The sequence below is a fragment of the Elephantulus edwardii genome, unplaced genomic scaffold (assembly GCF_000299155.1).
Source record: "Elephantulus edwardii isolate Elephantulus edwardi_28Jun2011 unplaced genomic scaffold, EleEdw1.0 scaffold00182, whole genome shotgun sequence".
Lineage (NCBI taxonomy): Eukaryota > Metazoa > Chordata > Mammalia > Macroscelidea > Macroscelididae > Elephantulus > Elephantulus edwardii.
Genome location: NW_006399932.1, coordinates 1,691,784 through 1,714,824, shown reverse-complemented (window position 1 = coordinate 1,714,824; position 23,041 = coordinate 1,691,784). Strand labels below are relative to the sequence as shown.

At 37.7% G+C, this 23,041-nt stretch overlaps 1 protein-coding gene across 1 annotated transcript in view; it reads right to left on the bottom strand.

The window, feature by feature from the left end:
* Window positions 1–3,881: 3,881 nt before the first annotated feature.
* Window positions 3,882–23,041, bottom strand: part of SNX10 (sorting nexin 10) — a 34,320-nt gene continuing 15,160 nt past the window's right edge. The window contains exons 2-6 of the mRNA XM_006896105.1: window positions 15,626–15,712; window positions 12,650–12,750; window positions 12,028–12,126; window positions 4,420–4,632; window positions 3,882–3,963 (exon numbers count right to left, since the gene is read on the bottom strand). Coding sequence (XP_006896167.1) covers window positions 3,882–3,963; window positions 4,420–4,632; window positions 12,028–12,126; window positions 12,650–12,750; window positions 15,626–15,712 — 582 coding nt within the window. The remainder of the gene's footprint in view (window positions 3,964–4,419; window positions 4,633–12,027; window positions 12,127–12,649; window positions 12,751–15,625; window positions 15,713–23,041) is intronic.

The following is a 23,041-nucleotide window of genomic DNA, read 5'->3' as shown; positions in this document are numbered from 1 at the left end:
CAGGGGAGGGGGCGCTGCAGGTCTGCGCAGTAAATCTTTCTGTGGTGGTTGCTCCCAAGCACCAGCCGCCGCCCCCCTTCACTCCTTGCGCGTTGGGTTGTTTCCCCCCCCCCACTCCTATCCTTTACGCAGCGCAGTTGCTATGGGTTACCAGGGCGGTTGCCATGGGTTACTGGACCGGGCTCGCTACCTGCCACCCAGTAGCTGCCGCCGCCCGGCAGGAGGCGGCGGGAGCGCGCGTGTGCGGGACGCGATGCGGAGAGTGCGCGCGGGGCGAGGCGGCGCGGCAGCCAACAGGCGGCCGGGGTGCAGCGGCGGGAGCGCCACCGCCAGTGGGGTGGGGGGCAAAGCTATAAAGAAGGCCCAGAGGTAAGAAACTAGCAAAAACACAACCACAAGTTATGCCCGTGCTGTGCCTGTAGCAGCAAAGACAAGCGGTGTGGGGTTTTGGATGAATCTACACTTCTCGTCGGGGGAGAAAGGGTATTTTCCTCTTTAGCATAAGACATTTGCATAGTATCTGTAGAGCAGAGTATAAATTCAGCAGAAATTTGTGGCTTACTTTATTTTTCTCTATTTTCTTTTCTCTTTTGAAAAGAAATCTTAGGAATTTTGAAGACAGAGGGAAAGGGTCATTAACCACCAGTTTAAGAGGCTAAAATAAAATTTGTGCCCAATGCACTGCTCATAACAATGATCTAGAAAAGTTTCCAGCAAGTGAAGAGCAATTGTGTCTGACTTAAAGGGGCAATTATGTCTCGGTTGTAAAATGCATATGGCAAAGAATAGGGCCAAAATCCTTTGTAAATAGTTTAAGATTTTAAGGAAAGTGTTGCTTATTTATATTCTTCTAAATATTTTTTAGCTATTTTTTTTCCTATGACCTCTATTTGTAAAGAAAGCTTTATCTATGCTTTGAATGTCAAACTGCAATACCTAATTTCGGATGGCATCTTGTCATTTTAAAATGTATTTATATAAAACAAAAGTGAGAAAGGATCCATATTCTAAACAAACAAAAATCACAAAATTGTAGTAAAAGAAATTGTTTCCTCTCGAGATGCTGCATTGTATTCAAAGGATACCAACCACGTAACTTAAATACCAAGAGAAAGACTATTTAGAAACATTTAAGCATTTTTGTCTTGTTCTTTTTGCCTTAAAATTTTTAGAGGCCTTTCCTGAAAAGGTTTCTTACATTACAGCTCAAAAATGGAAATATTTATTTGTACAAGAGTACTTTAATAACATTAAGTACACCTCCCCAGAAAAAAACAAACCCACAACTGAGTTCAAAACAAATTTGTATAAATGTTTAATAGCTGTAAAGAAAATTCTAGTCTTTTGCTTTTCTATTACGTATCAGTTTTATAATTATTCAATGACCTCAAACTAGATTTTGAAAGCTCCTGCAATATATTTAATCTTTATGTAATCTTAGAAGATATAATTGCTTAAAAAAACCCGGACTGCTTATTGAGAATACATGTATATTTTCCTTGGAAGTTTTTAAAATTTGAAATTTTTAAATTTAAATCCCTTTACTCCAACTGAAACTTTGAAAGAAGCCTAAGTAACAGGTTGTTGAGTTTCATTGTTGGCATCTGAGTTATATCTAAAACTAGGGGTTTTTACCTCCATAAATTAACTTCATTAGTGAATAGTTTACCTTTTCAGAGCTACCTAGGGAAATGAAGTATTTGCTGTATGTAAATCATAAAACATTCAGGATTAGAATATATTCTATTTCATTTAGTTACTTACAATATTGTTTTCTTTTTCAAAAGATAAAGCTTTATAAAAAATATGACGGGGAAAAAAGCAGCTTGAACAAAAAGCAAGAAAACCATTGGGAAATGAAGTTCAGTCAAATCAATATCACAGCTGCAAGATATTCCGTTTTAAAATTAAAATGGCTATACTGGGGTTAAAACTTCAAATTCTGGGTAAATTTGGTGAAAATTAATCTGAAATTTTCAACATCCTCCATGAAAAAATCCCTGATAACACAAAATAACACTGGATTTACATCTGTCAGAAGAAATACATTTTCTCATATAAAATAAGTGAGCCAACAAACTAAAGTTGGGGTTTGTCCATGTTTTAATGTGAAAACGATGATTTAATGATGTTTACATGCCAAAGTATTAGGTATTACCTCGTACCAATTTTTATTGGCTGTGATACATCATCTCTAAATGACAACTGGTGGTATACGACATGCTTTTACAAAACTACTCTAAGACAGAAATACTGCAAATTCAAATATACATTGCCCAAGGAGTGGAGTCACTCTTAAAAGCCTGGATGGCAAACTTTACATGTTAGCAAGATACTAAGAAATTGCTAAATGCGTCCCCCTTCCTCTGTATTCAAATAAGAAATCTCAGGTAATAATATCCAAAATACATCAATCAAAATATTTATAAAAGTTCAATGATGTTTTTAGGTCAAACAAAGAAAACAAGAAGGGAAAAATAAGGAAATCATTCTTTTTCTACATTTATTTTTCCCCTGTTAGTTCTTTCTTGCAAACATTAAAAAGACTTTTAAGTAGCAGAATAAAATTTAAAACATTTAATTAAAATAAAATTAAAAGGCTGCATTTTTTAAAATTGTTACATCCAATCAGGCCAGGTAACATTTAATTAAAGCAACAAGTTATACCAGCTATGTGAAAAGCACTTTCCTGTTAGTTTCACAAAGATATCTGTACTATTCAACAAGGAAGAAGCTTCGATAATTATCTCGAAAAATTATCCTTAGTATGAAATCTGATGTTGAAAATAGTTTATCTAAAGCATCTTATCTTTGGGTCAGAAAAAAATGTTTTTAGAAAGAAGATACTGAAATTATACCTATCTTCTGGTAGATGCCTAAAAAGAATGGACTCTCTTAAATGAATAATTAGTTTTGTAATTAGTAAGTTAACATCTTTTTATAAATTAGACTATTTACTAGTAAACCGAAATTTACCAATTTTTGCAAGACCTTTCCTCTGACTTACAGATAAGTGACATTTAACCATCACTGATAATGAACGTTACTTAATGACAAGAAATTGCAATTGTAGCCAGAAAATAAATCATTAACCTGTAGTTCTAATTATGTAATGATAATGAAAACAAATTATCCTCTTCCAAAAATCATTAGTGTAAGCTGATTTTGGATAATGAAAATGTATTTTCTGAATCTATACATTCCAAGTGGAATACTAGTACTATGGGTTTTTTTCCTCTAAGATGTAAACAGTATTTTAACATGGCCCTATGAATGAGATACATTTTTCATCTAAGGGTAAAAGAGGAAGAGAATACTGGAAAGGTTAAATACTCTTACTTAGCTTTTCAACTGAACACCTAAATGCAAAGTGTTTTCCCAGTACAGGTGAGGTATCCACAAAACATCAACCACATGTCAGAGAGGCAATGTAGTCCTCACTGATACTCTTCATAGTGGTTAAGGTTAATATAATACATGCTTAGCAAATACATGTTCATTGTAACATTTCTGTATTGATAGGAAGAACCCTGTGACTTGGTTTTAAATGCTATTATCTTTTTTATTACTTTCAAAATTCAGTAAAGCCAACCAGGTTTTTCCAACATGTAAACCACTTCATTTGAAAGCTGGATCTTGCTTACCAAAAATTTATGCCTGTGGAGGATGGGTATTGCATTCACAGGCTTTTAGCTTTTTTACAGCAGCTTAACCAAAGTAAAACAGCTTAAGAAATACCACTAATAAACCTAATAACCTTGGAATTTAAATACTTCATATCGGAACAGTGAGCTTTAGGTAAGAATATATTATTAGCAAGCATTCTTCTCTATATCTGGATATACTCTGACATTACTAAGAGAGTAAAGTGGAATTGTTTTTCAGGATTCCTGGGGAGCTGTGCTTGTTTTACATCCATGTGAACTGCTGTCATCACTACTGTGTCCAAGCCCAGAGGATGAACTGGAAAAGAAAAGAGGGGGAAATAATAAAAAGAGGAAATTGGTTTTCACAACACACTCAAAGCCTGAGTAACAGAGGAGAACTTTAATTATCTCCAGTCACAAAGAGAGACAGGAAATTTGGACTTTTAATTAGCCATTTGGAGTGCAGTTGGATATTTTTTTAGCTAGATAATTTAAACGCGAATAATTCAAGTCTGACTAAATGAAAGTCACATAATCAGAATGCAGATAATTGAATTTCTACTGCATTCATTAATTCAGTGTGGAGGTGTGTGTGAAGACTACTATGATGAGCTGTCACAGCTCAATAAAATCTCAGTCAATTAATTTTTTCATTATCTTAGTATTACATCAACAAAAAAGTGAAGGGTGTGTATATATATCACACTCATACATATGGGTGCAATGTGTTACATAAATACTTGTATATTCGATCAAAATACAAGGAAAATACCTCTCTGAGTCATAATCTATATCATTTTCTCTTTTTCTTTCTTCATCTTCTTCAGGGAAACGTCTGTTCATCAAGGCAAACTTGTGAATTGCTTCTTCCACTGAGTATTTTGTCTGGCCAGAAACGCATGCCTCAATGTCTTCTGAATTCAGATGGCTTTGCAAGAAGAGATGAAGGCTGCTGTCTGAAAGCAAAAGTGCATTCTGTAGGACCCTACATAAAAGATAAAAAAGGAAACGTCATCTGGGGGATGACAATTGGATGGACAAAAATAACAGGATGGGCAAGAGAGAAACATATAGAAATAGATTGACGAAGGCCTTTCTTTACTGTGGTAAACTTTGCATCAATTACAGATGAAGCCTATTAAAGGGATGAAAGCATATGTTAACTTTTATTCAATTATTTGGAAATTTAGGTGAGTAAAAACATGAAGGTAATAGTTAAAAACATCTGTTAAAAGAATAACTTCAAGGACATTTCTTCAATTTAACCATCTGCTGGGACCATGTGGATTAATTATGGAAATATTTTGCTTATATGGTCATAGAAATTTACTCTACTTAAAAAAAATTTTATTGCAGACCAACATGTTAATTCTGTGATCTTTAGTGAAGAGGCTGACATGAAACTTCAAAACTCAACTGCCTATGGTATTAAAACATATATTAAAAAACCAATACATACATTTCTCAGCATGTTTTACATTTTCAAACTTTATAGAGTATGCATGTATGTATGTACATGTTTATAAGGACTGAGGTGACAGGTGGTTTTTAAAAATCTACTAAATTTGACTAGCAATTTCTCCAGTTTTTAGTGGCACTACATACGTATGTTGTCCAAATGAGCAAACAAATGAAGGTGATCCTGGTCCATATATATATATATATATATATATATATATATATTTACTTACAATAAGATAATTTTATGATAGGTACACACACACAATACACCTCATTGCTGTCAAGTCTGAATCAACAAATAGCTGACCTTCCAGAGGGTTTGCAGTGGCTATAAGCAGCACAGGAGGAGTTAGCCCATCCTCCCTCCTGAGAAGCAGCTGGTGGATTCAAACCATCCACTGTGGGATTCGCAATGTAACTCCCTACCAGAGCTTCCTTCCCATATTCAATATCAAAGTTTACAAACATAGAACAGATTTCATCAAGACATCAGAACTCTCACATGGAAGACTAAAAATAACCCTGAAGCAAAATTTGTATGTACTCAAATTCACATTTTTCTGAAATGCATGTCTTGGAATAAAAAATCAAGTTAGAGTATTTACATTTAAGCAAAGCTGTCTTAACATTTTTTTTAAAATGTAAAAAAGAAAAACAGGGTTTATCTTTTTAGCTTATAATGGATGATAATTTAATTACTAATAGTTTATAATTAGTTAATAATAGTTCATTTATAATGCAACACATGACACTAAGACCAGTTGTATGAAGTGGAAAGGTGGAAACCTAAAATCCAAGCATAATTTTGTCCAAAATGGAACTTTTCATATAGAAATCTATGAAATGTAGATTATATATTTGAGACCAAATAAACCTTAGTTTATCACCTGGGTTTTTAAACAAAAAAGGAAATTTCTTTGGGCACTATTACCAATTTATCTAAAATTCAAGGTCACTCAATTGCCATGTACTTTTCTTCAAAACAAAATAGAATTAATTCAAGTAAATGTATGTCTGAAAACAACAAGCCAAAATCTAGCAGTCCCATTTGCTTTAAGGCATTTGCAAATACAGTCTGATAAAATAATCTCGAGCGCTCCACTGACAGGAATAGAAAACCTCTGCAGTTTTTAAAAGAGAGTATCTCAAGCACAGCAACGTTAACTTCCTCTCCTTCTGTGTCCTCTGTCCTGGGTTCTCCCAGAAGATGACCGTGTCACATGATAGACATTCATTTACCAAGTAGTACAGTAGTAAATCCCTTTTACTACCCTTCAAGATTTATTTGCTACATTTCCAAATGTTTACCATTCTTGTTTTAAATACTTCAAATTAAGCAAAGAGTTATAGAGCAACAACCCATTAATATTAACTTTAGTTCACTCTGAAGTTGCAGCTGAGTGTTCCCTGTATCCTGACAGCGGTTTCCTGCCAGCTGCAGGACAAGTAACTGTTCACAGGATTACATTCACTGCTTTGTTTCTGTTGGAAATGTGTTTTATTTTCTTTATAAAATAATGGGTAATCTTTAAAATTGATTTTAGATGGTTTGAGGCATTACGCTACCAAAGTAATGAGCACTAATGCCAATGATATTGGACACAAATTCATTTTAGCTTTATTTCATGTCTAAAGCAATTCTACTGAGCCTTGAACTGCTCACGTGCTGTTATTAACTTGCTAGTAACCTAACACATGGATACAGCAAACAAAAGTGATCAGGGTCCAGGTTGATCAGGACCTCAAGGCTACTGTCCTTTTTCTTGTGCTATAATTCAATTTCCAATTTTACTGTACATTAGACTCATTATTTCCCAGGGCTTTCTTGTCTGCTGAATACTGCCATCTGCAGGGCAAGAAGGAGGACCAGAAGTGAAGAGAAGAAACAATTACACGCAACTCATTTCAGACCAGGGAGGGAGACACACGGGGAAGGGAACTTCAGTACACCCTCACAGGCCCAAGGTTCAAATGCCATGAGCCTGCTTGGCTACAGGTTTGCTTTTTTTAATTGTTTCTGTCTCTTTGGCTAAATTGATGCTATCAGACTCCATGGAAAAAACTCACTTGTCAATGAGCCAATTCCATCTCATAGCAACACAACAGGATTCAACATTTCCATGGCTGGAAGCTTTCCAGAAGCTGACTGCCTTATCTTTGTCCTGTGATATAGCTGGTGGGTCTGAGCCACTGAGCTGTTTTGATTCATAGTATAGCACTAAGCCAGGGCACCACCAAGGCCTCACACTACTCCATAGGTATGAGTTATAAATAAGTGAAAATCATCATTTTGCACTTTTTATTCTATAGTTCGATCTTCCATTCCAAAATTTAAAATACAAAATTTTAATAATATTCTCCCAATCTGTTTTGGTGAATGTAATTAGTTCATGCAAGTGATGTTTGATTTACTGTATGTCAGACTGCCACCATAATAATGTTAAATCATATTTCTTTCCCTACTCATATTTGTGCCATGTTTTCTATAAACAAATCTAATAGCAAAAAATCAACGTCAAACTAAACATAAAGAGTATTCTATAAGCAGTCAATAAAAATGTCATTTTAGAAACCTCCATAAAAACAAATGTTTTCCTCTTTCAAGAATCTACAATTTTTTTTACAAAAAAATAAAAACCCTCTAGATTTTTAAAGGAGTTTCTGAAAAGAGTTTTACAACATAAGTCAAAACTTACTTCTCTATAAAAATCTGAAGCAAAACAAAGTAGATTCTACTTTCCCCCTAAACTCTTGAAAAATCTGGGTTTCCTCAACAAGATTTTATTAAGTGTATTATATTTGGCTTGTTGTTGTTGAGTACTGTCAAGTTGAAACCAACCCATAGCTGACCTTCCAGCAGGTTTTCAGAGGCAGTTAATCATACGTTGGGAAAAGAGTAAAGCTATACAAAATTATTTCAGCCTAACTCAGGATGTCCTGGGTCTACTGAGCCCAATATAATGATATGTAGGTATGCCTATATAATACGTAGAAGGTTAGGAGTTTGAAGAGGGGAAGTTTTCAAATTTAGCCTGCTGTTGACCCTTACCATGAGGAGGAAAAAAATCCAAACCTACACATATTCATTGAAGACATTCATGATCTGTGCTGTGGTGCCCTCTATTGAACACAAAGACTTATTTAAAAAAAAAAAATAGGTATTTCATGCATATATATAGCTGCACTATTTCATTGTTAGCCTTTCTAAAATATATTCTTCTTTAATTTTAGATCTAAATATTCTTTACCTTTTTTAAGAAATACAAAAAGGTAATACAAAAGTCTAAAATGCAGAGTAAATTTTAATGGGATAAAGTCAGCAAAGAAGGAAAGCTGGCTCTCATGTTTGATGCAGTTGTCAAAGCTAAAAGTTAGTAAGAACGCCATCACACATTGTTACAGACTTACTGAGAGTTCATCATTTCAGTCCATGGCTTACTTTCTCATTACTAAGAGTAAAAATAACTCTCAATTTGTAATAGGAAAAGAAGTCTAAAGCAATGGAAGAAAAATTAATATCTTTGTAAAAGTTCCTAATTACACAGATCAAATTTTGCTAGCATTGAAGAGTGTGATTGCCAGTTCTTATTAAGGTAGTTCCTCCATTGTTTTAATTTTTTTTAGATAAATAAATGTGTAAATAGAGATAATAATATTCAACTTTGTTAAGAATTTAAGAATTGAGATAAAGCATATAAAATCCCAAGCACATAACATAAATAAATTGTGCAATAATTATTAGTAAATAATTAATAATAAATAACTTGAAATAACCTGCAGAAATTATTCTTACTTGGCAAAATCAAACCATTTTCTAATTTATTCTCTGAGAATGTCTGGACAGGTACCTTGTTATACTAAAAATATGGTATTTCCCATCCTTCTTCTGCATTATTAAGCAAGTGACTTTAAAATGAAAATATACACTTATATTAGCATTTTTATTTCAAAGAGTTTGACCATATATAATGCTTTTGGTTTGCATAAGAACCAAAACTTTATATCAGAACCAAATTTTTAAAACACCTTCTAGAACCCTACAACTCAAACATACTTCACCTTCCACGCTGCCTTCCCTTGCAAGTTCCTATGTGATCCCCAAGCAAGCAAGTGAGGCTGTTGAGAAGGTGGGTAGCAGACTTCAGAGATGGCAGGTAGAAGTCAGGACCACAGGGCCAAACTAGACACCATATCTAGTTTCAAAAGAAGATTCAGGGAGGAGTGCACCAGGGGCAGCAGCCTAGAACTGCACAAATAACAGGAGAGCTATGCTCCAGAATCTAAAGAGTACAGGGAAAAGGGAGGGGAGTACCAGAAGAACCCCACCATCATGTGGTTTCTGACTCCTTGCTTCCTTTAGCCACAAAGGAACAAAGGAACCACAAAGGAACATCAACTTTGTGAGGGTTTGGTTTGTGGCGTTTTTTTGTTTGTTTGTTTTTGTTTTTTTATGTGAAACTCATTAGCTTGAAAACAAATGGTCACTTAACACAGTGGAATAAACAACATCACAAGAGAACCCACTGTCTGTTTCATGATCTGGTTTCTACAAGATACATGCAACTCCAACATGGTAATTCAATAGGGTCTTTATATTGTAAGAAAAGGTCCTTGGGTGGCACAGTTTGTGCTCTCTTATTATCCTGGAAGTTGCCAGTTCTAACAGCTCCCAGCAGCACTATGGGTGAACAGACCGTTTCCATAGAGATTCCAGCCACAGAGGAGCCTACGGAGTGATTTTACTCTAATGCATGAGGACACCAGGAGTCAGAGTGAAGGGAATTTGGATTTTATTTGGAATTTTATGGACATAAATAATCAAGTCTATTTTCCACGAAGCTACTGGAAGGATTTGAACCACCAACTTTCAATCTTCTAGTTGGTAGCAGAGTACAAATGCTTGTGCCACCAGAATGGAACCTGCACAAGGACAACGATTTCTGTCTGGCTGGAACAGGCCTATATTCCTGCTGCTTGGCCCAAAGCAATCAATAACATCTACTGGGTGAATGACCACTGCCATGCTTTGAGAGACTTTTCCAAGCCACCATTTGAACAACACAACCACCCAGTGAGGTTGGCAGTGCATGTGTTACGATATCCTAAAGTTTCAAAGGACCTAAGTGACTTTTTCCAAGGTGACATAAAAGGGAAAAAAATCAAGAGCCAACATACCTGAAAAACCTGGAAACTGGTTCCTCAGGTTCCTGACCCAGGGCACCTGCCACTCTGACATTGGTACCAAGTACAACCAGCAAGCAGTCAAACTATTATCGTATGCAAAAAATAACCTAGTACAGCTCAGCCCGACTACAGTCGAGGGACACTGGGCATTCATTCATTCATTCTAGCAGATCAACTGTGAAGGGGAAGGGTTGTGTTAAAAAACAAGCGATTCCTAGTCAAAAACACATGCCCTGTGCTTAACTAGCAACATCAACACAGAGACACATGCTGCCTTCTGACCTCAAATAAGGACGCTTTTACTCTGCACATGGCAGTCAGCTCCCTGGTGCTGATCTGGTCACCTCTGCCTCGTCCTCATTTGGCAATGGCCAGTTAGTCGGCAGCCTCCCTGGGGAAGCATCTGGAACAAGGGTCACTCTTGCAAACCAGAGCCACTGAGACCGCATCTTAAGGAAGAGCCCATCAGCCACCTGGGCCTCATGCAGACAACTGAAACCAGAGCCATCCCCGTGGGCAAAGGCAGAAACAACGTGAGCAGGCAGGTCTTTGTTCTGTCATGCTGAAATACCCCAAAGAATACCACTGTCGTATTTTTCTGAGGACTTGGCTCAACTACTGTTTCACTATAATCAGTTCTTCTAGTTTCTTCTCCTCTCTTTTCTGTTCCTTTCACGCCCTTCCACAATTTATAATCCTGGATTTTTCTATATGTCTCTGTGACCCCTTCAAAGGAAAGGCACTATAATAGCAGTAAATGTTAATATTCATATGCATAGTTAATACACATCCTTTGATGAGAGGGTCACATGGGGAGAAGGCAGTATATTTCAGAGAGCTCTAAGGTGCTATCTGGTGAACTCAAAGGAGATTACTTCAGATCCTGAAAAAGAAAGAGGGTTCAGGAGAATGGGGCCTGTGGTTTAACACATTTCCACATGTACAAAACAGGAACTTAGAAAATTAGCTAAAAAACAGTTACATTCCTAAGTGTATTAAAATACATATAATAGTCAACACTAGACAGTGCACATTATCTTGGCAGGTATTTTTGTGAGTTATGTATATACATATTCACTCATTTATCTTCTCCACAACCTTATGAGGTTGGTTCTATTAGTAACTCTATTTCACAAATACAGACATACAGGAACAAAGGACATCAACGACTTGCCCAAATCGCCAGTAAGAAGGTGGCAGCTACGTCATCAAATAATCCAGAGTTAGAACCCCAAGAAGACTATTCAAATGCCAACAAGTTCTCTCTTACAAGCATCCTTATAAACAGCAGAGTTGAAGGCATTCCACTGAGGGGAGAAGGTCAGAGAGTATTAGCAGCACACTGTCAAGCTGATGTTGATCTGTTAAACCTAGGCATGATAAAGACAGTTTTAAGAAGTGTCTTTTTAATTTGGTATATTTGTTTTCTGACAATTTTTTTTACTTTTGTCAGCTAAACTCCCAAGCAATTTGAATCTGCTATTTGGCTTTCAGGACTACGTATCTATGATCTGACTCAACACAATGCTTGCTTTCTAGCTTTGGTCCCAAATATGTACCATATGATAAACGCCACAAGATGGTGCTCTAATATAGGAAATGAACCACCAAGCTTATCTCTACAGCAAATAGCCGTTCACAAGCAGCTAAGCTTTCTCCCACAGGATCAGGGCACTGACTTAGTAGAGTGCTGCTGGCATCTGTGATCTGACCACGGGAATTTCTGTACACTTACTTTCTGAGGAAATCTTCCAACCCCTGACGCCGCTGGTCAACGTGCTGGCGATTGTTCATGTTGAAAAACAAGTTTTTAGACGGCAGTTCTGGCAGTTGTCTTAGGAGAGAGGGGGAGAAATAGTGTTTTTTAAATTATCAAATCAAGGGTGGTTTAGTTACAGTAAGGCAAATGGCACCTGACACTGACTGCACAACTACTAGAAAAGCTACAATGATACCAATTAGAGAATAATTCACCTTGTAGTAGTTCTGAAAACCTTCAAGGTCAACATCCCTAAAAGTTAGTGGGAATCAAATGATAACATTTTACATTGAGATGAAGTAACTACAAATCTAAAGCTATATATTGTAATCAACAAGCAATGCATTCATTAACACCTTATCTTCTCCTTCTTGTTGAGTACCATCAAGTCAGAACCAACCCCTAGTTAACCCTTCAGCACGTTTCCATCAATCGCAAGGGAGGAGACTGAGTTGGCAGATTCAAACCCCATGCATTTGGGATTGCAGTGCAGGTTCTTACCACAAGGTCACCAGAGCTCCCTTACACCTTAAAGCATCTGAATTTCTAGCTATTGAGTACAGAAATGTCTCCACAATAGACCCTTTAAGTCACTTACACCAGCAAAGCATTACTTTGTAGTCTCTGTCTCAGCCACACAAATTCTCTGTATCTTCTTCGTACACAGGATGTTTTCATTGTAAAACACATGCTATTGGTCTGTTGGCAAAAAGAGGAAATAAAGGGGGGGGAGGAAATGTGGTTTTTACAACACTAAATACACACAGACACAACCAATAATTTCTGTTGAGTTGATTCCAACCCACAAAGGCTCCATGTGGATGATAATAAGATTGTATTTGGAGGGTTTTTCAGAATTGTTTATATGGATACAGGGTCCCAGGACTGTCCTCCAAGGTATCTCTGGATGAATTTGAACCATTAAGCTTTTGGTTAGCAGCTGAACACATTAACCATCTGTACCATGCAAAGATTCCTGTCATTTGCTATAAAACTCCAGTTTTAAAGGTAATTTCCAATTACCTTAAGGCAGACCAAGTCCTCAGCCTAAGCTAAAACACAATCCTTTTCCTTTAGGTAAACATAAGACTGATAAATATGTGTGTCTCTTCTCTGAGGGAAAGAAGAGACTGGCAAATATTGGTCTAACCATTTTTAAAAATAATATCACTCATTATGCACTTATTTCAAAATTTAAAGTGTCATAATCTTTACACTGCTAAACAAGAAATACTTTTTTGGCCCCAAGATTCGTTAAGATTCCACAAATGGCTATTATTCTACCAGCAGATGGTTCTCCTGGGGAAATCTGAAAGGATTGTGTGCATTAACTCTTAAACTGTTCCATGAAACACAGCTCCTTATTACAGAGGTTAGAAAAGCCCAGGATGCAGAGAGGCTGACAGATTGCCCTTTATCTTTGGTGCTATGGCAGCAAAGCACACAGGATGGAGTTTGCAGAGCAACGCCAGCCGTGGGTGGAGTCCAGTCTCACTTTAATGTGCTCCTAGGGGACTGAGTCAGCAGGCCGTGTTCCACCAGCATTAGTGCCAAAATGAGGCTGGGGAAGGCTCCCTCTCAGCTGTCTCTCCCCAGAGAATGCAAGGCCACTGCAGGTGCTCCTGTCACCATGGGTACAGGCTGGGTTAGTTTAAACTCCCTTTAATTCCTCTGTTCTGAATCACTGTGCATGCCCACAAACGGAGATCCATTAAAGCTACATCAGAATAAGATCCACCTATAAATCCTTCATTCTATAAGATGGGATCTCTAACTTTAGAATCCATTTGTTTAAAATTCCAAGTGCATGTTGAGATTTCAGAGTCATTTGATATCATTTCCCTCGAGGTCACCTGAAAGGAGGTAAACACCAGCTTCTCAACAAAGCGCTCCGGGTAAACTTCTAAAAGAGGAGACCTGAACTCTCCAGCCCGCCCGTGCAGTCTTCAACACACAATGATAAGCAAAAGCAGCTCTCAGAGCAGAAGAAACTGAGATTACTAATAGATGAAATGCCTCTAAATTTATGTGCTAGTTTCAGCTATCCATCAAGGCAAGATTTATTCATTGCCAACTTACTAGCATATCAGAAAAAGACCACACGAGAACATCACCAAGTAACATTTGTTGAAAGGATCATTTTTGGTTTGAGACAGAGACAGCTGGATTTACACTTCATGCTGTTGATGTAGCAGAAAAGAACCAGTACTTTCATTCCTCCTTTATCAAAACCAAAACCCACTGCCGTCATCTATCCCAGCAGAGCAGAACCACCCCACAGGCCCTCTGAGCATGTCAGTCTTCCCAGAAGCAGCTGCTGCACCTTCCTCCTGCAGAGCAGTTACAGAGTTCAATCACGGACCTGCTGGGGAGCAGCCACACACTTTAACCACTGTATCACCAGGGCTCTCTTTTACTTCCTCAGGACAACTCAGTTTCATTCCTACCACAAAGCATATGATTAACAATTCATGATTTTTTAGAGGAAGTTAGGGGGCTATTAAAAAAATTTAATTTTTAAATAAGCCTTTACAATGTGTTTTATTATATATGCATGTTTTAACTTTCCACACAGAACAAACACATTTTGGTGTGAGTTTATGAGTAAAAGTAGTCAATAAATATACACAGCACATGCCAGCAATAATCAATAACACAAGGGTCAAAAAAGCAGCTTTGGGATTTCAGTTTGCTTATTTTCTATGTTGTGGAATCTTGAAAATAATTTTTAAAAAGACTATGGCTGGTATCCAACATATCAATTTAACTCTTTACAATGGCAAGATTCATTAGACTGGAGTTAATTTCTCTGTCAGCCTCTCTGCTCCTAAGAGAAGTCTAGACTAAATCAGTCAGAATAGTAAGTGTTACCAAGACCAGGAGCTGATAAACCAAAATTGGCCTGCCATCAGTCTCTGCAAATAGTTTGACAAGGACATATCAGGCTCATTCATTCACGCACTGTCTTTGTGTCCACCTGGAAAGCTGGAAATATTTATTATTGGGTCCCTTAAAGAAAGAGCCTTCTGACTTCTCTTCCCAATGGTCACAGAAGTCTGCATACCATGTAACATTGTTCAAGAAATTTTTAGACTGTTATTTTGAAACAAAAATTTGCTTATAAAGTTAACTACTCAGAAACTAGAATAAGGTAAATTAATTGCACTTTCCCCCTACTTTCTGATTATAGACTGCACACCCATTCTTCTCAGAGAACAATATATCCTCTTAAAATTATTTACCAGACAATATTATCCAGAAATATGCTATCACAAATCAAAAGGAAATACAACTGAGCTGTAATCATTAACCATGAACTTAGTTGGGTTAATGTCTTCATACATAAAAGCATCACACCTTAAAATCTTAACAACTGAAATAATGAAAGAGTAATTTTTAAATTTTAGGAACCATCTTAACCTTCCATTTAAGACATAAGCATTAGTTATTAATCACTGAAATTTTATTTGTTTAACTAGAAAGCTTCTATTAATTTCAAATATATCATAATGTCTCATCATATGTATGCTACAAAGAAATTATAATTTCTACTGACTACTGACTGCATACTTACATGAATGCATATTTCATAATCAATATAAGAATGCCAAAAGTCTTCCTTCTGAATTCTAGGGTCTCGAACCCAGACACTAACAAATTCCTGTAAAGGCATCATAAATAGAAAGTGTTTCAGAATTTCAATGAGGACTAGAAAGAGCTAAGAGAAATGGCTGTACTAGAACAAAACTGAAATTTTAACCAATATGGTTATACTCCCTTAACAAGAAGTTAAATTAATGAATCAGACACTACAGGCCAAGTGAAAAAAAAAAAAACCAAAACAACCAAGTTTCCCCCCCCCACAAATGGCATTTATAAATAAGGCAAAGCTGGACTAGATGCTATTGGATAGCTTTAATATGATAAGATTATTTGCAAATAAGTTAATAAAGAATATTTAAAAAACTGATTTTTAATGTTTAATCATAAAAAAAGCATTCATGTTTTTATCACATTTTAAAAGGGTCTTATTTTCTTTATCTTTCTAAATTAAAACTCCAGGCCCTGGCTTTACCTGGTAAATCACTGCCTACAGCTCAAGTAAGGGTAGCAAAGGTCATGAAGCAGTGAGAGTCTGAAACTGTGTGAGCAACCCAGCCTCCTGAGAATAAGCAGTAATGCATTTATTACTATAAATACCAGCATTTTCCTTTACATAAGAGAGGTTAATTCAAAATAACTCCTAACACATTAAGTCTTTATGGCTTCATGGAATGTCTAAAATACAAAATGTATACCAGTGGATATATTGGGGGGTTTTATAGATGCTCTTGTTCTGTGCTGTTGAGCTGCCTATGACTCATAGCGACCCTGTTCACAACAGCTCTGAAGCCCGTCCTGTGCTAAACCAGTCTCACTGACTCCAACATACCTACCCCCATTGCCCCAGTTACTGTATTAATCTATCTCATCCAGGTTTTTAAAGACATAGAACTAGAAATACGGCATAAAATTTAGAACAATACTTATCAAAACATGTTCTTTATTTTTAAAAAGGTTGATTAAAAATGAAAGTAAAAGAAATATTCTTTTATTCAGCATCATAAATGATCATAAATGTTAAGCTGGCCATGAAGGTTACTAGCTGAACTGAATTTCAACAACTTGGATTTACTTTAAGGTGGAAAGTTTAGGCATCTCACATAGCTTCCAAAAAAACCCAAACAGATATGTCTTGGGATGATGTAGCCAGAGTGCTCCTTGGAGGCAAGAATGACAAATGACAAAGCTTTCTGTCTCGCATATTCTGGGCATGTTGCTAGGAGAAGGGAATCCTGCTTGGAAAGGTGAATGGATGGTAAAGAAAAGGAAAACCCTTCGAATGGACTGCCACAGTGACTGCTACATTAGGCTTGAGTATATCAGAGGTTGGCACAGGATAGCACATGGTTCAAATCTGTTGTTCATAGGGTTGCTATGAGTTGTACTCAACAGCACCTACCAACAACAAAAACACATAGCTTCACTTTGGCAAAATTATATATCTGACTATAAATACTTCAGAGCACAAGAGGAAGAAGAAAGATCATGGGTCTTCTGGACATATTGCCTCTATTTAGGTTTAAGAGACATAAAAACAGTAAAGAGGATTGAAAAATATGAAACACCAGTTCACACTTTGGTGCATTTGAGACCCCTGTATCACTGCTCTTCAGGTTTATGCATCAAATGCTCTAACAAGTCTTGCTGAAAAAAATCTCTTCACTCAAGGGATAGAAAGGAAAAATAAATAGAAAACATGACAGCACAGAGAAGTTTGAAACATTCTAGCCATTATTTCTTAAAAACACATTGTAAATTCTGAGACAATTAAACAATTGTTAAAATAAAACGGGCCTATCCATAATTTAAAGGGTAACTGAATCTGAGATAAAGTAAATCCTGCCAGAGGGAAATCAGAAACAGTAGCCAATTCTGTATCATGCTCTTTGTCTCTTCCTCTGGATGATTTGAACAACATGCGTTAGCACTTCAGTGCAGCTTCTTACCACCAGGCTGCCAGAACAATGCCACTGTTGTTTTATACTGCCAAGTCGGAATCCACCCATTGTGGTCTTAACATAACAGTTAATTTTGAGTGTAGAATTTGAATTTGATTCTGTATTCTTTTGAGAGGCAGTTAATTACACTGAAGGTGATTGCCCATTCTTCTCTCAAAAAGTAGCTGGGTTCGAACCACGTGCCTTTGGAATTGCAGCACAGTTTCTTAGTACTAGGCTACCAGAGCTCCCTACTAGAGACCTTCAAATCCATTAGCTGAATATATTGAAACATTTCCTTTGACATGAAAGTTCATTTCTCTCCTTCTGAATTTAAGAAATTAAAATCTTTTCCTGGATCTCCCAGAGTGCTATAGGCTCTTGGCAGCCTATCAAACTTAAAGGAAAAGTTAGTTCCGCCTAAAAGCTGATAGATCACATGGCCATGCCCCTCAGAGGTTACTGGCAGCTGCACTTTCCACCTAGACCCAGAAGGTTTCAGATACACAAAAAACAAAGTATTTTCAACAGCTCAATACTCCACATTAACAAGAGAAAGCAAACACTTGTAACTGAAACAATACACCTTTATAGATCTTGAACAACAATGAAAAGGCAAAGAAAAGCATACACTGTAAAGCTGTAATTCAGAGAAAAAAACGTTTCTAAACAGAAATGATAAAATGCAGTTACTCCACTGCCACATAGCCACAAACCAGTCACTGTTGTTGGCAGCAGTGGAAAATCTGAAAATCATCAGACTTTGCCCCTATTTGTTAGTTGTTGCCCAATTGTGAACATTTTGGCTTTGAGCAATCTGTTCCATTCCATGGAAAGAGTACAGAATTTAGTCACAAGGCTAGGGGTAAACTCTGGCTCATCAACTTCCTAAAATACAAACTTACTAACTGAATGCGCATCTGGAAACGGAAATGTGTCCTTCCCAAACTACTTGCGCAGTTTGCTAGTCTTCTGAACTAACTGTCATCAAGTCAACTCTATCTCCTGAAAAACCCGAGAGTATCAGAGTACAACTACATGCCACAGCATTTTCAGTGGGTGGTTTTTGGAAGGAGGTTGCCAGGTCTTTCTTCTAAGGTACCTCAGTGTGGGCTCAAAGTTCCAGTTCTCATGGGCAGCTAAGTATTCTAACCACTGCACCACCCAGGACTCAGATGTTTGTCAGGAGAACCAAGCTGTAAGATTCGCATGCAGGGAGCTCTGGTGGCCTAGTGGCAAGAAGCTGCAATGCATTCCCAGAGGTGAACGGTTCAAATCCACCAGATGCTCGGCTGGAGAAGGAGGGGCAATCTCCTTCTGTACCTGTCAGATCTGATTTGATGGTACACACACATAAAATAAAAAATAAAATAAATTTTAAAAAAAGATTCACATGTAAGCACTGGGCAGGTTATTCTAAGTACTGTGGGAATAGAAAGCTATATTCACTATTAAAGAATAAATTTAAAGGATTGAGATCTTCCCACAGACACTGGCAAAAAGCATTTAAGAAACAGGAAGCTAAGTATCTATCTTTTTTTTTAAGTACAAATTTAAAAACTCAGCAGCAAACATTGTAACACAGTAGTTTTCCAGGGAAAGAAAATCATAGAGCCCTGAGAAGCTCACAGTACTTGCCTCTGAAAACCCACTGGAGCGTCAGCTATGGGGCGATTCTGACTGGAGGGTACACAACAACTACTACTGTTTTTCTTATTACTCATTAAGTCTAATCATTACCTAAGAAAGCACATGTTGAATACAATTCAAAAACAAGATAAGAAAATGTCGTCTAAGAATATAGAATCAAATTCAAATGCTACACTCAAAAGTAACTGCTATGTTAAGACCGCAAACATTTTTTCCATCTTGAAAATGTTTGTTAACTTGGTTGGAGTGCTGAATATCACTATGTGTGTGTGGGTGGCAAACTTTACTTTCTCTGTTCTCTTATAAGCTGCTGTGCCCCTGAGAGCTCCCCCCAGCTGCTGCAGGCTCAGGGTGACTTTATCCAGAAACGTGGTTTCCAGCCCCCCAAGTGAATGAAGGCAGCTGCAGAAACTGTAACCACTTTCTGCACCCTAGCTCAGACCCTGGTCCTTCATGTCAGGCTGCTAGACTAGAAAGACCCCCTCAGAAGACTAAGGAGCACTCGGCACAGAGTCCATGGCCCTTCCTCATCACACTACTCCCCACCTCAGAGAAAAGTGTCCATAATAACCCTCTCAACTCAGCCAGAAACCAGTTATCTGGATTGTCTCTCTTTTATTTACTCCTCAAATCAGTCCACTGTGACCAAGACCTTCATATTCACCTCTCTTGGGTCACCTGCAGTGCCGTTCCTCCTGGCACTGCTTTGGTTAGTGAGCTTCTTGCCCAACATTCATGCAGAAGCAGCTAATTGGTCTTTGGGACTTTATCCAATTCACCTCCACACACTAGGACAAGAATATGATGATGTCACTTAACCGCTAAAACCCTTCAGAGTCTCCCCTCTAACCTTCAAGAACAAGTTCAAACTTCCTAAGTGGCACATGCAGCCGTCCATGGGTTCCACTCTACAGAGCTCTGAAAACTGAGCCTAATGCGCCGATCCAGCATGCCCACCACCCCTCTCCTCCCAACCTTCAAACATGCTTTTCCCACTACCTGGATTGCTGCCCCACTCCATCACCTACTGTTTTCCCTTATCTCGTTTTTGCTAACTCTATTTCATTTTTAAAAATTCAACTCAGTCACCAGATCCTTTAGAAACTCTTGTGTGATTCACTCAGCTGATTTATTTTACCCTCCACTCAGCCTCTCAAGCGTCCAGGCATGCCCCGGTCACAGTCCCGACCCACCATCCTGTCCTGTACTACAATTACCTGCAGGCCTCCTTTACCAGATGCTATGCTTCCGCAGGGCAAGGCTATCTCGTGAGATTTGACTGCCTGGCACATCCAGTATCATTAACTGAATACATAACACATGTATGCATAAGTGAGTGAATGTCTTAAAGGGGGAAAATGAGATCAAACTTTTCCTGAAAGGAGAACCTTATCCACTTGGGTTCTTGAACTCTATGAATTCATTCTGAATTTTTTAACAGTTGGTGTAAAGTATATTTTAACAGCGTAAGGCTACAGAAGACATTTTTAAGATCTATAAGAACAAACTGAAGGGTTTTTTGTGGTGAGTGCTGTCTTTTGATGTGTTTTTTCCCCCCTGCTTGTGTTCTATGGAATCAGATCTGACTGGCACAGGAGGAGATTGCCCCTCCTTCCCCTCCTCCTCTAGAGGATCATCTGGTGGATTCAAACCGTGAGTCTTTGGGGTTGCAGTACAGCTTTTTGCCACTAGGCTACCAGAGCTTCACTAGGAACAATGTGTTTTTAAGTAACTTAAAGAACTCCAGAATCAACTATTTATATAGAAGTAACTGAAAATCATTCTGATGGCTTCAGTGGCTTAGTGATGTTAAGGTCTCCTAAGACTTGTGCCCGACAACAATTAGTTAGCCTGGCTGAAGTTAAAATATGTACCTTGAAAGTCAAAAAAGTACATTTATTTTAAAATATTCTATATTTCAGATGGCCTCCCTTCCCCCACCCCGCAATTAGTAGGAATTAGTGAAGTTCACCACACTTCCAGCTATGAACAGCACACCCAGGAAGCCAGGGTTCCCCCATAATCCCTTAATTAGATGCATCCCTCATGATGTTACCCACCATCCTTCAGAGGAATGTTGACAGCCTGTCAGCCACAGAGGACATCTCTGGAGCTCCACACCAAGAATAATATGGATTTCCTATGAAAATTGCCTCAGCAGCAGCAGTTACTCAATTTAATAACCTTATTAAACACTTTAATGACTTCTTGGGCCTAATGACTATCTAGTGTAGAAGGAAAAGCCAGACAGAGTAGAATTAAAAATTTAACCAATCCCTACCATTCTCCACGTGAAAGAGGATTCTGAAGAGAGACAGACTTTTTTAAAACCCTATTCCAGTGTTCTCATATAATAATCTCTCTGATTTCTATGGACCTTGTTTTCCCACTCCCAACTCCAAGTTCAATCTTTATTAATTTCTACTTTCCCCTTTCCTCCTCCATTCTTGTTGTTGTTGTTGTTATGTGCCGTCAAGTTGCCTGCAACTCATAGCAACCCTATATACAACAGCCCTAAACTCTGCTCTGTCCTGTGCCAATCTCACTGTCTCTCACACACCTACCTCCATTACCCCAGTCACTGAATCAATCCATCTCATCTAGGATCTTCCTCTCTCTCCACCCTCCCAAGCAAGACATCCCTCTCTAAGGACTGATACCACCTTGCAACATGTCCAAGTATGTCAGATGAAGCTTCAGAATCCTTGCCTCCAAGGAGCAGCCTGGCTTCACTTTCTCCAGGACGAACCTGTTTGTTCTCTTGGCAGTCCATGGTATATTCAAGATCCTTCTCTAAAACCTTTCTTTGATGCTCAAAGGCATCAATTCTCCTCCTATCAGCACTAGTCATTGTCCAGCTCTCTTATCTTAGATCTAATAAAAAATAAGGTGAAGAGTTCATGAGTACTGCAAATTATAAAGATGCTCAGCATTTTAGCTGGAGGTGTGAGATCACCCACAGGCACCTAAAAAGGAATGCCTGGTGACCCACTCCCCAAAATCAACCACGGACAAAAATATGGGACACAGTTCTACAGAAATCCCAGGGTTATCATGTGTTTGAATTAATCTGAAGGCAACTGGTTCTAATATGAAGTGAAATTAACAATAGAAATAGCTGTACTCTGTTGTAAAACAGGACTGACATCGGGGTTGGGGAAAGACTAAGAAAGATGGGTTCAATAATGTACACTGAATTGAAACAGATGAGGGAGAAAACTGTTTAAAAAGGATATGTTATTAAGTATTTTTGTCATGACAGAAGTCCAGAGCAAAGGCTGCATAGTGGAGTACACCTGGGGGAGGAATGGCAAAACAATGAAATAATTTTTGTTTTACTTTTCCAAGATGGGACTGTACTGGGCGGGGGGGAAGATAGGGAGATGAGAAAAGTGCAACAATGACTGAATGGAAATCCAAAGGAAATCCAAGTTAATAATAGAAAAAATAAATTAAGAAAATCAGAAAAAAAAAATAGCTGCACTATACAAGGCACTGATGTGTGCCAGGCACTAAGTATTTCATATGTGCTTTCCTTCATACTAAAAATAATCCTAGGCATATACAAACGGCAACATAATTTACAACAGCCAAAAAATGGGGACAAATTAAGTGCCTATCAATGGATAAACAAATTAAGTTGTGTACATACAATGGAATAACATGCAACTGCAAAGATAATGATGAGTCCATTAAATAAAACATAGATAAATCTAAAGGACACTATATTGAGTGAAATAAGTCAATCTCAAAAGGTTTCCTCCTCAGTTTCAGCAAGCAGGGTTGTGTCATGTGCATAA